This window comes from Protomyctophum bolini (assembly GCF_963924005.1).
Source record: "Protomyctophum bolini genome assembly, chromosome: 18".
Lineage (NCBI taxonomy): Eukaryota > Metazoa > Chordata > Actinopteri > Myctophiformes > Myctophidae > Protomyctophum > Protomyctophum bolini.
The window spans coordinates 32475028-32489678 of record NC_137879.1 but is presented as its reverse complement, the minus strand read 5'-3'; the positions used below and the strand labels follow the sequence as shown (position 1 = coordinate 32489678).

Sequence of the window (14651 nt, the reverse complement as noted above, 5' to 3'; positions counted from 1 at the left end):
GGACCACTAGGCCAGCGGGCTCCCCCCCCCCCAGACAGTATTTATTATGCACAACAAAGTAGAGTGTTTAGGGCGATTAACTATAACGACTACAAGGGACACACCACGCTTGTTTCAAGCTTTCAAGGACTGAGGCAGAGAACCAGCGTTTAAAACCGAGATATTATCTGGCTTCCTCGGTACGTACAGTCTAGCACATTGTTGCTGCGAAACAACAGCGTGTCTCCCGGCCACAAAACGGGCAGTGAGGGAAGCCAGTTTTTTGTTTCTGTAGCGTCGGTGTTGTACGTTTTAGACGTCGTGCTGGCTGCTCTTTTAGACTGGGTATATTTATACATGACTCGTCTGCGAGGGGGGGAGGGAGGAGGAGGGGGAGGGGGGACAGGGGGGGGGGGACTATAGGGCCAGGAGTTTTGCCTGAATGATATCTCTGGCACCGCGTGCTGTTTCGCTGAGGCTCCAGCCCCCTTTCCACAGATAACCGGGGGGGTGTATAAGTGTGCGGGGGGAACGGAATCCAGAGGCCCAGCGCGGCCCTATCAGTTTCTAGGAGTCTGACGGAGATAAGGAAAGCAAAGGAGTAACGCGATTGGACCGGCGGGGCGGCGGCGGGCGGCGGCCGGTCCTCGAGCCACTTTTTTTTTTTTTTTTTTCCCTTCTTCTTCTTCTCGATTGGTCGTTTTTTTGTCTGGGGGGCCGTTGTGTAGTATATAGCCGAGGAGGGGGTTGTTGTTGGCAACGCATGCAGATAGAAAGAGGGGGGGGGGTGGTTTTGAAGAGCGAGTTCGTGAGTATTATTTATTAGTTCCTCCACGCACACACACACACACACACACACACCACGGAGACATAAAGAACCCGGTAGCGGCAGCAGCCGGCGCGAGGCATGTCTCGACAACGGGGGGGGGCCCCGTTTTTTTGTCTGTTCTATAATACCGCATCTTTTGTCATGTCCGCGGGATCTCCCCCCCCCCCCCCCCCCCCCCGAAGAATAAAACATCTCACTCGGAGGCTCGCGTCAGGCAGCGTCCCTCCTCCTCCTCCTCCTCCTCCTCCTCCTCCTCCTCCTACTCCTACTCCGTTCTCCTGTGGATGTGATGATACTTCAGATCCTTGGCTAGGCTGTGGCTGGCTGGCGCTCCCCTGGCTGATGTTATTCCTGCTGTGGGGAGATGGACACAGCGCAGCTAGTGTATATATTACCCAGGGAACATCTGGTGTTTATTAGGCTCTACTCTGCGAGACTCAGCCCCGCAGCAGCCCCCCCCCCCCCCTCGTCTACGAAGGCTGGCGTGTGGCCTTGGGGAGGGGCATGCTCGTGTCTGACCGCTCGCCACTTGTCTCGCCGGTCATGCACGCACACACGCACGCGCGCCGCACACATTCAGTTGGGCGTGCACGGGCATTTTGAGGGGCAGCTCAGACAATGTAGGCCCTTAAGTTTAATAACAGGGTGCAAGTGAAAAAGTGACAACGTTTCGATGTTTAAGTTACATCTTCGTCAGGCCTGACCTGTTATTAAACTAAATTGTCTGAGCTGCTCCAGTGCCTTCTTTTTCACATGTCCTGCTTCTGAGACGCACCAGACTGGCCTGCCATAGGCTTAGAGGCTGCCTCTGAGACACACCACACTGGCCTGCCATATAGGCTTAGAGGCTGCCTCTGAGACGCACCACACTGGCCTGCCATAGGCTTAGAGGCTGCCTCTGAGACGCACCAGACTGGCCTGCCATAGGCTTAGAGGCTGCCTCTGAGACGCACCACACTGGCCTGCCATAGGCTTAGAGGCTGCCTCTGAGACACACCACACTGGCCTGCCATAGGGTTAGAGGCTGCCTCTGAGACGCACCACACTGGCCTGCCATAGGCTTAGAGGCTGCCTCTGAGAAGCACCACACTGGCCTGCCATAGGCTTAGAGGCTGCCTCTGAGAAGCACCACACTGGCCTGCCATAGGGTTAGAGGCTGCCTCTGAGACGCACCACACTGGCCTGCCATAGGGTTAGAGGCTGCCTCTGAGACGCACCACACTGGCCTGCCATAGGCTTAGAGGCTGCCTCTGAGACGCACCACACTGGCCTGCCATAGGGTTAGAGGTCACCATGGACCACACACTGTACACTGACTGTACGTACATAAGGACAGGTGCTTTTGCACCATTGGTGTCTTATCTGCAGTGCACGCCCCTGCAGTGCATTTTGTTGCGAGTGTAACGTGTTCTCGTCACAATCACAGACGCATACTGTAAACCGCTATAGGGTGTGTACTGTATAGGTGTGTTGACGTGTACCGTTGCACACACCATCACATGCACACGTGTACTGTATATATGGGCGATTTATACAAGTGCATTTCCACTTCCATTTCCATGGCAGCGGTGCTTAAAAAAAAAAAAAAAATGTAATCCTCTGCAAATGGAAACACAAAAGGGACTTATTCCTGCCCTAATGCACCCCGTGCGTCTCTCTCTGCTTCTCATACCCAGCGGTGTTTACGTTTGACGGATACAGTCGGCAGGTATATATATATATATATATATATATATATATATATATATATATATATATATATCACTCGCCTATATAGGTTTAAAGTGCGTCGCCGTGTGTTTTAACACGGAATGTTTAAAAGTCTGTAAAAGCCGACTTCAGTCGCACCGTATCGCGTTACATCATGCCCCCCCCCCCCCCCCGTCCCGTGCTCCCTGGGGGACATCCGCCGCTATATAAGTCTGAAGGGACGCCCCCCCCTCCCCCCAGGCCCCGGCGCACTGTTCCCGCGGCCACACACTTTATAAACCATTTTGGGCGTACTGGGAACCACTTTTGGGGTTTCATTATGTTATACTTTATAGCTACAGTATATAGTGGCGCGCTATACGAGCTTGTAGGTCTGCTATTTTTGAAAAATCGTGAAAATGGAGTGCAAAATCTTTGAATATATATATTCTATCAGAGCGAACGTTTTTTAACTCGAATCTTTGCTATACTGGGAGGGGAGGGGGGGGGGGGGTTCCCTGGAACAACATATTTTCAGATGGGGGGGGGGGGGGGGGTCAGCGGCCAATTACATAATAATCTTGGGGGGGTCCTTGACATGAAACAGTTTGAGAACGACTGACACACAGAAACATAATGGTTTTTCAGAAGACATTATTTTGTGTGGAATCGTTCCCAGGTCTAAATGGGTTAAACACAGTTAAAAGCTCTGCGTATATCTCCCCCCCCCCCCCCCCCCCCCAACACCGTGTACAATCGGGTCTTAAATCAGTCCTCGTTGCCAAGGGAGTGTCAGGTGTGGCGAGTGAGTTCCGAGAGACGGCCGGTATGGAGGAAAAAGGACAGCGGTACGTTGTGACATGACGTGAATTATAAACACATGCCGTATATATGTCACACCTTGCTGCCGGGTTTAACACTAACAGACATGGCGCGTCAGCGTGAGGGACACTAATGGCTTATATTTTAGACCTCGCCGTAAGAGCAAAAAAAGTCCGTCGTTTTTTTGGTGAGCGGTCGGTCATGGTCATGTGACTTAAAACCCATTTTGGGGCCGGGAACCCCTTTGGGTGTTTTTTAAACGTTATGTTATGATTTAAGCTATTGGAAAAACAGCAGATCTACAAGCTCGTAGCGCGCCACCGAGTGGCGCGCTACGAGCTTGTAGATCTGCTGTTTTTGAGATGCAGGCCTACAGTGAATGGATTTAAAGGTAATGCATACCGACAGCGGGGAGGGAAACATGTAAGGTCATCGGGGTCAGTTAGGCTATAAGTTAAGTGTTTTTTTTGCTCAAGCACACTTTGACAGTAACCTTTACCCAGGAGGAAACGGGAGGATCAAACCGGGATCCTTTTTCCCCTGATTACAAAGCTGCCACTTCACGCCGTCTGCCGCCCACCATTCGCACTTCCTTATAGTTCCTTCCTTCCGTCCGTCCTTCCCTTTCATGATGCCTTTCCTCTCGTCCCCCGTATACGTCCTCTCTTCCTTCCTTCTGTCCTTCCCGTAAATGGACACTGTTCTCGCTCTGTCCTTTTCCTCGCATCCATCGTCCTCTCCTCAGACCTCCTGTTATACTTCTGTCCTCCTTCTTCCATATACAGGGTGTTATATTTAACCCGTTTTGGCCTGACCTCGAAATCTAAAAAAATATATATATTTTCACGATTTTTAAAAAATAGCAGACCTACAAGCTCGTAGCGCGCCACTCGGTGGCGCGCTATGAGCTTGTAGATCTGCTATTTTTCAATAGCTATAAAGCATAACATAGTGCTATAACACCAAAAGGGGTTCCCGCCCAGAATGGGTTAAAGATGTACAGTTGAATTAGTGCGAGACACTGAAAGCGGAGCATTAGCCCCCGTTAGGAGACCAAATACTTTATGCGTTTCGCAATGATTATAATTGATATTGGAACGTCAACATGACTTAACGCCGATGTTGAAATCGCTGTTTTTGTTGTGTGTGTGTGTGTCTCTTATATGACAGATCACCACATGTCACGTCTCCAATATACATTTCTCACCACGCGATATTATTAATATATTTCACCTGAATCAGGCCAATAAAACTATAATTAATTTAATTTTTGGCAATGCGTCTCATTTAAAAATCCTCCCCTACATATTTTTTTTACTTGGCTCCCGGGAGATAATATGATAAAAAATTGTATTCGACCAAACGTGTATTTGCCATTTCTTTCAGTGAGATAATCAAACTAGACCCCCTCCCCTCCCCTCCCCCCCTCCCTTGCCCTGTCATCACTGCTAGGTAATACATTCTATAGGCCAAGCCAGGTCATGTCTGGGACTGATTTGTTTTTGCAGGTCTTAATAGGGAGAGATGGTCGGATAAGGTAGACAATCTCGCGCCCGCTCGCTGCGTGCCGACCGCTCTCCTTTAATTATAGAGCCACTGCGTTTATTTTCCCAGCAGCAAGAAAGTGTCTGGCTGTTGAGTGGCGTGAGGGAAACGGAGGAGTAATTGGAAGCACTCCAGAGTAGATTGACTGTCTCCTGTCAGCGTGGCTTCGGCAGCTTGAGTGCCGTGCCCTGCCATGTTGTTGCTAATGGAAGGCAGCGAGCAGGTATACATTCAGATGCTTCCAGAACGCAGGCGTAGCTTTGCTTTGCATTCTGGAATAGAGATCTGGTTTGCAGTGATGGAAGAAGACGTATATCCATCACACTCTATATAACCACAAGGCCACTGACCTGAGATCAGATTCTAAAAAATGTCTTCTACATCCTGACGGTTTTCTGAAAAAGCTATGTTTCTATATGTCAGCCGTTCTTCGATTTTTTTAAAATAGCAGACCTATACAAGCTCGTAGCGCGCCACTCGGTGGCGCGCTATGAGCTTGTACTCTGGGTTAAGAGTGTCCGCACTGAAACTGGGACCCCGGTCGGGTCATACCAAAGACTGTTAAAATAAATGGGACCCAATTGCCTCCCTGCTTGGCACTCAGCAGCAATGGGTTGGATAAGGGGGGGGTGAAATCAACTAAATGATTCCCGAGCGTGACGCTCGCTCCCAGAGATGGGGGTCAAATGCGGAGAGAACAAAATGTCACTGCGGTGACGTGTGTGACTAATCGTCGTACGACTTTGACTTTCTTTACTTAAAGGGACACTTCACCCTTTTTGCAAAAAAATATATGTTAAAGATGTTTAGAAGCTTTAGAACACTTTCCTGGGGGTATTTATGTGTGTAATATGTGGTTTTAGATATTTTAGATTGTAGCAGTGAGCCTGTTGTCTCTGATGTCATGGACACTGGGCTCACTTCCTTCCTGGACTACATCTCAGTAAGACAGCTCTCCCCCCTATCCACAAGGAGGAGCAGTGCACCAAAAAAATATGGGAATTGTAGTCCAGGAAGGTAGTGAGACCAGTGTCCATGACATCAGAGACAACAGGCTCACTGCTACAATCTAAAATATCTAAAACCACATATTACACACATAAATACCGCCAGGAAAGTGATCTAAAGCTTCTAAACGTCATTAACATATATTTTTTTGCAAAAAGGGTGAAGTGTCCCTTTAAGTGGTATCAATACGGCAGGTGTATACTCGTTAGTAGAAGTAGACCGTTGCTGCGTGTCACTCACCATCTCTCTCTCTCTCTCTCTCTCTCCATGTCCTGTCAGACTATATACTGTCCTATCAATAAAGGCATAAAAGTAATTGTAGTAGTGGAGTAAAGGGAGAGCTTTCACACCAGGACTGTTTGGTTCGGACCGGGCCTTCTATAAGCAAACTTTGGGTGTGTACATTTCTAATATTTTCCTCTGCGAGTGGAGTAGAAGCAAAAGTATACCTCAAAATGTAAGTAGACAGAACTTAATTAACATGTGCTTATAGTTACTTGCCACCACCAATGTCTGGTTGTATCATTAATATAAACCAAAGTGATGTTGCATTATTTGATAACACTATATGAACACGTACTGTAGTGTGTATGGTATATGGTATGGTAAAGCGTGTGTGTGTGTGTGTGTGTGTGTGTGTTGTTGACGTGGTGGTGGTGTGTGTGTGTGTGTGTAGACCCCGTCTCAGATGCCTCCTGTCTGGAGGCCCAAATGAGGCTAAAGCGAGCGCGTCTGGCCAGCGACCTCAGCGAGAGGCTGGCCGTGAGGCCCGGCCCCCTTGAGTTGGTACAAAAGAATATCATTCCCCTAGCCTCGGCTGTCGGAATAATGGACGTCTCCACGACAGGTACCGACCGGGTGGAACGGGTTTGCTGTGCACTAATAGTGTCTGTTCGTTTTAACCCTGAGAAACGTGCCGCAAATGTCACCAAAATGGACCCATATATATATGCCGTGATAAAGGGTACCATTTGGTTGCGTTTGTTCACAAAATGGATAAATTAACACTGAGGATTTTAGCCCCCCGTATGAACTAACATGTTTTAAACGCGTGTGTGTGTGTGTGTGTGTGTGTGTGTGTGTGTGTGTGTGTGATTCACAGCTTTGGTTTGTGTGCTTTTTTTTTCTTCACTCGCGTATAACGTCGTCATTTTGTTTCGAGTGGATGGAAGTGCACTTCTCTCAGCTGGACTCACTCGACCCAACTCGAATGTGTGTGTAGATATTAACCAAAACGGCTGTCAAAGTGGTGTTAACTAAACATATCTCAGAGGAATCTGCTCGAGGCTGTATAATCCAGCATGAACTCGATTGCATTGCACTGTCGGCCATTTCTGGGGGGGGCGGTCTCTCTCTCTCTCTCTCTCCAGTGGATGACAGTGTATGGTTTAACCCATTTTTTAGACCTGAGTTAAAAACATTCACTTTGAAAGAATGTATATTCAAGGATTTGCGCCACATTTTTACGATTCTTCAAAAATAGCAGAACTACAAGCTCGTAGCGCGCCACTCGGTGGCTACTATTTTTCAATAGCTAAATTATAACATGATGTTTAAAACACCAAAAGTGCTTTCCCGCCCAGTATGGGTTTAAAGCTGCAAACCTGTTTTTTTATCCCACGATTTTTGTAACCCATTTTTCACCCCTGTGTCAATCATCTAATGATTGATCCTGGGCTCTACACACCCTCCGCCAACCTAGTCCCCCATATATGGGGGACAAGGGGAGAGCAACAGACTTGAACTCATGCTTCCTTCATGCCTGAGTGTCCAAGTTGCTCCTTTTACACCTGACAGGGGGGAGTTTCCCTGGTTGGACGTAGCGCGTTTAAGGAACACGTTATTCCAACCAGTTCCTTTCCCCTCCATCAGGCGCCCCGGCTGGCCAAGGGGAGGCAGTTTTAGAGACCAGGATTACTGCATGTTTTTGTGAGGGTATACCTACCCTTTATTTTATATTTTTTATGGAGGGACAGACAGTAAGTAGGCTGACAGGAAATGGGGAGAGAGATGGAGGGAAGACATGCAGCGAAGGCCGTCGGAATCGGGAGTCGAACCCGCGGCACACTGCCAGACTGGATTTACCAGCCAAGGTGCCTGGACCGCTGAGCCACGGCCCAGGCCAATTCAGATTTAGTTTTTACACAAATCTTGTCTTCCCCACGGCGCTTTTTTGAGATGGCGGTCCACGGCCAAATAAATATCATTTTGGGGGTCCTTGACTGTATGCAAACGTTGGAGAACCCGTTTCTGTGACGGATGTCCAGAAAAGCACTTTATTTGTCAATTTCTTTGATTTAAGGATAAGGAGTATAGTGCTGAGTGGCCCGTTGCAACACTCTGACCTTGCAGTGTTTGTCTTTCACCCCAAACATCGCAGCTTTTCTGTCTCCATAGAACTCCTGTCTTTCACCCCAAACATCGCAGATATTCTGTCTCCATAGAACTCCTGTCTTTCACCCCAAACATCGCATGCTTTTCTGTCTCCATAGAACTCCTGTCTTTCACCCCAAACATCGCATGCTATTCTGTCTCCATAGAACTCCTGTCTTTCACCCCAAACATCGCAGCAATTCTGTCTCCATAGAACTCTTGTCTTTCACCCCAAACATTGCATGCTATTCTGTCTCCATAGAACTCCTGTCTTTCACCCCAAACATCGCAGCTATTCTGTCTCCATAGAACTCCTGTCTTTCACCCCAAACATCGCATGCTATTCTGTCTCCATAGAACTCCTGTCTTTCACCCCAAACATCGCATGCTTTTCTGTCTCCATAGAACTCCTGTCTTTCACCCCAAACATCGCAGCTATTCTGTCTCCATAGAACTCCTGTCTTTCACCCCAGGAAATGAAAAGCAATGCATTTTTCCCATAGCCGTTTCTGAAAGTATTTATTTAAAGACGAACAAAGCCAACTCGGATCGTGACAAATCATGACAATGAACACAATATTTTGGGCCAAATACAATCATTTTGGGGTTCACAAAAAAAAACGTTTGAGAACCACCCAACACCCTTGTACGACGAATTAGGGCATTATAATTCACGAGAAAGGGGAAAAAAACACAGAAAGATGAAATATGGAGATACAAGGTATATCTGCCCGACAGTGACGAAATGCTGGTTTTATGTTTGCCCCCCCCCCCTTGAGCTCTCCGTAAATCCGTTGCGTCATCTAAAGGACCGTTTACACTGCACTGTCAAACCCAGAGTGATTATTTAACTCTTATGAGAGTGTCAAAATGGACCTGCAAGGATTCACTCTTTTTGAGTGTGGATTTATTAACGGTGAACCTCGTTAGAGACTGTGGTTTATTGAGATGAGCAGCAGCTGTATTTGGGTACAGCCCTTTCTTTAGACGTGTGAGTGCGTTTGCGCGCCGCCGTGCACGCATGTGGGTGTGCGCGTGTGTGTGCACGTGCGTGTGATAAGTGTGTGGTAAGATTTGCCGACTGCATTTTGTACAGCACCTTGTAAATATTTGTGTCCTTGTATTGTATCTCTTATGTGGACACATAAATGAATGATTATGTGTGTGTGTTTGTGTGTGCTGTGTGTGTATGTGTTTGTATAACTTTGTAGCCACACATATGTATGCAAGTACACGTGTGTTTGGATGCTCGGATTGGCTTCATTGGTATGTTCATGTGTACATGTTCTCTCTGTGTGTGTGTGTGTGTGCGTGTGCGTGTGCGTGTGCGTGTGCGTGTGCGTGTGCGCGTGCGCGTGTGTGTGTGTGTGTGTGTGAGTCACCTACACTGCCCAACGCTCTATGGCAGGACCAGGCTGTCTTACCGCTGGTCCAGGACCAGGCTGTCTTACCGCTGTTCCAGGACCAGGCTGTCTTACCGCTGGTCCAGGACCAGGCTGTCTTACCGCTGGTCCAGGACCAGGCTGTCTTACCGCTGGTCCAGGACCAGGCTGTCTTACCGCTGGTCCAGGACCAGGCTGTCTTACCGCTGGTCCAGGACCAGGCTGTCTTACCGCTGTTCCAGGACCAGGCTGTCTTACCGCTGGTCCAGGACCAGGCTGTCTTACCGCTGGTCCAGGACCAGGCTGTCTTACCGCTGGTCCAGGACCAGGCTGTCTTACCGCTGGTCCAGGACCAGGCTGTCTTACCGCTGGTCCAGGACCAGGCTGTCTTACCGCTGGTCCAGGACCAGGCTGTCTTACCGCTGGTCCAGGACCAGGCTGTCCTACCGCTGGTCCAGGACCAGGCTGTCCTACCGCTGGTCCAGGACCAGGCTGTCTTACCGCTGGTCCAGGACCAGGCTGTCCTACCGCTGGTCCAGGACCAGGCTGTCTTACCGCTGGTCCCCATGCGGGCCTGAACACTAGGAGGCATTCCGTTAACCCTATACTTTCAAACCCGGTGTCCCTATTTCAGCCGCGTTGTTATATGATTTGATTCATTATTTATTTATTATGGGCAAACACTAGCGAAATAGCAACCACTATATTATATACCAAAGAAAAAGAGCAGATCTACAAGCTGTTATCGGTTATATTCGCCCACACACAACACTTGCATAAAGCAAAGTATTAACTATAGGGCTTAAAAGGGAATGCCACTCATTTTCAACATTGAACTATGTGATTAATATATATATATATACCATAGAGTTGTCATGTGATCAGTGACATCACGAAGATGTATACTCTTTGGCTCACAGAGTACATCTTCGTGATGTCACTGACCACATGACCTCCAGTTCTAGGCTACACAGAAGGGGGGGGGGGACTTTTTTAATTATTTCCACACAACAACTCTAAGGTATATTAAGGACATAGTTCAATGTTGAAAATGAGTTTTTTTTCCCCCTTTAAGTGGTAGAGCTCTACAAGCCCCTTTTTAAATAATACGTCAGTGACCTCCTCCAGCCCGTCCGTCACTTGTTGGAAGTGTCTGACCTTTGACCTCTAGCAGAACACTTGTCAGAAGGGTCTGACCTCCAGCAGAACACTTGTTAGAAGGGTCTGACCTCTAGCAGAACACTCGTTGGAAGTGTCTGACCTTTTGACCTATAGCAGAACACTTGTCGGAAGTGTCTGACCTTTGACCTATAGCAGAACACTTGTTGGAAGTGTCTGACCTTTGACCTATAGCAGAACACTTGTCGGAAGGGTCTGACCGTTGACCTATAGCAGAACTTGGAAAACCGAAACAGGGTTCATCTCACATAAGTTCCTGCGACGCGTCGCGTCGCGCACCTCAATCAACCTGTGACATCCAATGGACAGATCACACGCACGGAACAATTAATATACAGAAATATACAGTATGTCGTGTCAAATTGTGTATGTGTGTGTGTGCGTGTGACCACGCAGGCTGTATGTTGCGGTGGGTTTAGTCTTTCTCAGAGCAGCGCTTGTGGTGTGATTGAAGCCAGGGTCTGTTCTTGGCAGGTCACATGTTTGCATACTAAAGGAGAGTCTTATACCTCCTGCACACGCACACACACACACACACACACACGCACACATGCACACACACGCACGCACACACACACCCCTCTTCCCTGCTCTGTCTCTGTCCCCTCACTAACCCCCATGAGGTTGCAGGCTCCTCCAGATAGCGCCGGCCACGCTCTTAGCTCGGCCAATCGCGGCTCCCGTTCACTATCAGCCCGGCCAATCGCATGCCGCGGTCACTGAAGTGAAGTGGTTCTTGTTTCGGTCTCTCACCAGCGCGCCGTAACACCTCGGCGCTGAGTGTCGCGCTATAGGCGAGAGTGACAGGCGGGCGGCGTGTGAATACCGCTGTTCAACGGGGCCTGCATGAGCAGCCCAGTAGTGTGTATACAGCAGGCGGGGTGGGGGGTGGTTGGTGGTGGTGGAGGTGGTGTGGTGTGCGTGGTCGGTCGGTATGTACACGTACGAATGAACGAAAGCCACCCACAAACACGAGCCTTGTACAAACACACTTTGGCGAGGGCCGAGACACACAAACACTCACCCCCTTTTCCCTTTTCATGTGTCAAACAACATTTAAAGCATGGCCTATGTTTGCAGGCAAGCACTCTCTCTTTCTGCCTCGCCGAGAGAGTGGATAACATCTTATTTACCTCTTGTCTCCCTCTCTCTCTCTCCTTCTCTCTCTCTCTCTCTCTCTCTCTCTCTCTCTCTCTCCCTGTAGTAAACCACGGCAAGTTCCCGAAGCAGGAGGACTCGTATGCCTTCGAGGAGGACAGCAGCAGCGACGGCCTGTCTCCCGAGCAGCACCACAGTGACGAGTCACAGGGGTCGGCCTGCCCTTCGTCCGAGGCCGTTGGCAGCGCGCCCTCCTCGTCCTCCTCTCCTGCCCTCACCAGCCCGAGACAGGTGAGAGAGAACGGCCCTCTCTCTCTCTCTCTCTCTCTCTCTGTTTTTGTGCCAGGGACCCCCATGAGAAGATCTGTGTTTAAAAACACATTATATCTTTCTGTGTTTTCTTAACCACATAACATTTTTAAAGACGGTTACGCCGCGGACAAAGCCAACTCGGATCGTGACAAATCATGACAATGAACACATCAAATAATTTATAAGACGAAAAACAAAACAAATAGTGTTGTCTCCTGACTTTCTTTTCTTCTTTCTAATGATTTGATCGGCCCAAAACATTGTGTTCATTGTCATGATTTGTCACGATCCGAGTTGGCCGCGGCGTAACCGTCTTTAAATAAATTAAATAAGAAGTGCCGATGGGAGAATGCATTGGGTTTTGATTTCCTGGGCCACTCGTTTTTCTGAAAGGGGGAGGGACTGCGGCGCTCTATAGGGTTCGCTGTGGGGTTCAAGTGGTCTAGTCCATTCTCCTGAAGTCTTCCTATTATGTCGTTGAGAAGAAGACTCTCACCTCAGACAGTTGCTATAATAACTCATAATACTGATGGCTACTAATGGCACACAGTCCATAAAGGCTTTGGTTATACTGCCCTCGCCTGGCGGCATGAAGACCTACACCCTGTCTCTGTGGTCTCTGGCGACCATTGGACTGAGTACAATATCTAGGCAAGGGCTCACCCTGCCTCCTTGCACCCCCATGTGAAAAGTGTGTGTTTTTATTTTAATATTATTTTATAATTCCTTTTTTTTTTGTAGTGTCTGATGTGAAGGAATGTGCTGCTATTGTCTTTCCTGAGGTGATAATGGAGGGCTGCGAGCCATATAGTTTATTGGCAATTCAAACGCTAACCTAACAATAGACCTGAATACTAATGAAGTGCGCTATAGGCACACTATTTCATTGGTAGGCTATTCAAACTGGTGTCTACCGTCTACAACTGCAAATTCAAGGTAACATTAGTTCTTGCATTGAAGGTGCAAGACCGCGACTCCAGATTTAACAACGCAGTAGCTGTATGAAATAAACATAACGGTTAAGGTGGCTGCACACTGGACGCGTTTTTCGGAAAACCGACGGAGAAACGGCAGCTAGAAATCCGAAAAGCGCGCTCTGTGTGCACTGCGCAGGGACCTTTAGTGTGCCGTCTCGACATTTTCGACTGCACCCTCTTATAGTCATTTCATCCTGGACGCCGGGTAATGCCGACGTTGGCCCACCGACAAACAACACCATCAAGTCTCCCCATTCCAGGCTGTTTACCTTCCACCGGTGACATCATCCCAATTAACGCTCCCTTGATTGACCCCTTATTCTCACCTGTGACATGTTCCCGTTTTAATTGACAACGTGTGCTTATCCGACATCATCAGTTTGGAACTGTTTTGTTTTTGGACGTTTCGGAACACTGTCGAAAATTATAACGTCGTTTTATTTTTTGAAGAAAGCAGTTTTGTTTGCTGTCCAATTCTCACTTTGTATTAGCATTCTGCCAGTGCATTTGTGAGACGCGAGGGGCTACGATGAAAACCCATGGCAATGTCAAAATATATGATTGATTGGGCACGCTTGTCAGAATTCCTCTGCGAATGCTGTCCGCGCAAGTGATATTGATTCCCTCCGAAATACCACTTAGAAGGCCGCGCAGCATTTTAAAAGGCGTGCGTGCATAAACATGTCATGTTCCATAAGGGCTGGTCTGGAGTTTTAATCCATTCTGAACGGGAACCCATTTTGGTGTTCAGCATCATGTTATGCTTTAGCTATTGAAAAATAGCAGATCTACAAGCTCGTAGCGCGCCACCGAGTGGCGCGCTACGAGCTTGTAGGTCTGCTATTTTTGAAAAATCGAAGAACGACTGACATTTTTAGAATCTGATCTCAGGTCAGAACGGGTTAATACATTCGCTGAACATTTCATTTTCCCGCATGACCTCGATTCCCCGAGAGGGTCAGACGCTCTTATGTAGCCGCCTTGGAATCCATGTTCCTTTTCGACCAATCACGGTAATCCACCGTGACACCGCAAACTGCAGGCAGTCCGTGAGATTCGACGTCGATGACAAACACAATAACCAAAGCAATTCATCAAGCGTTTCAAAGCTTTCAGCTGGGTCCAAATCTTCTTCAGTCTATACGTTGGGTTTAGTGGGGGTTTTTTTTTTCTTCTCCCTTTTAGCTTTTTAGTTATTACTTAAGGGTTGCATCTGGGAATATAGCAGACAGAAAAGAACAGTGGGCGAATCTGAGAAGGTGAAGAGAAGGGCTAAGTGGGTCTGTCCGTCAACTCTTAAAAGGAAGTAGAACCATCTGTAGCGATGTTGATATTCCAGATAATACACAATAAAAAAAGAATCCTCTGTGTTCACTGTTCATTTATCTCTTGCTCAGAGTTACAAATTGAGGACTTTACAGTGTAGTAGCCTGTAGGCATACAATCATTAAACTTTTT

At 48.1% G+C, this 14651-nt stretch overlaps 1 protein-coding gene across 1 annotated transcript in view; it reads left to right on the top strand.

The window, feature by feature from the left end:
• Nucleotides 1-14651, top strand: part of myocd (myocardin) — a gene marked incomplete at its 5' end in the record, with an annotated part of 32449 nt that overhangs the window by 8852 nt on the left and 8946 nt on the right. The window contains one exon of the mRNA XM_080788691.1: nt 12011-12195. Coding sequence (XP_080644817.1) covers nt 12011-12195 — 185 coding nt within the window. The remainder of the gene's footprint in view (nt 1-12010; nt 12196-14651) is intronic.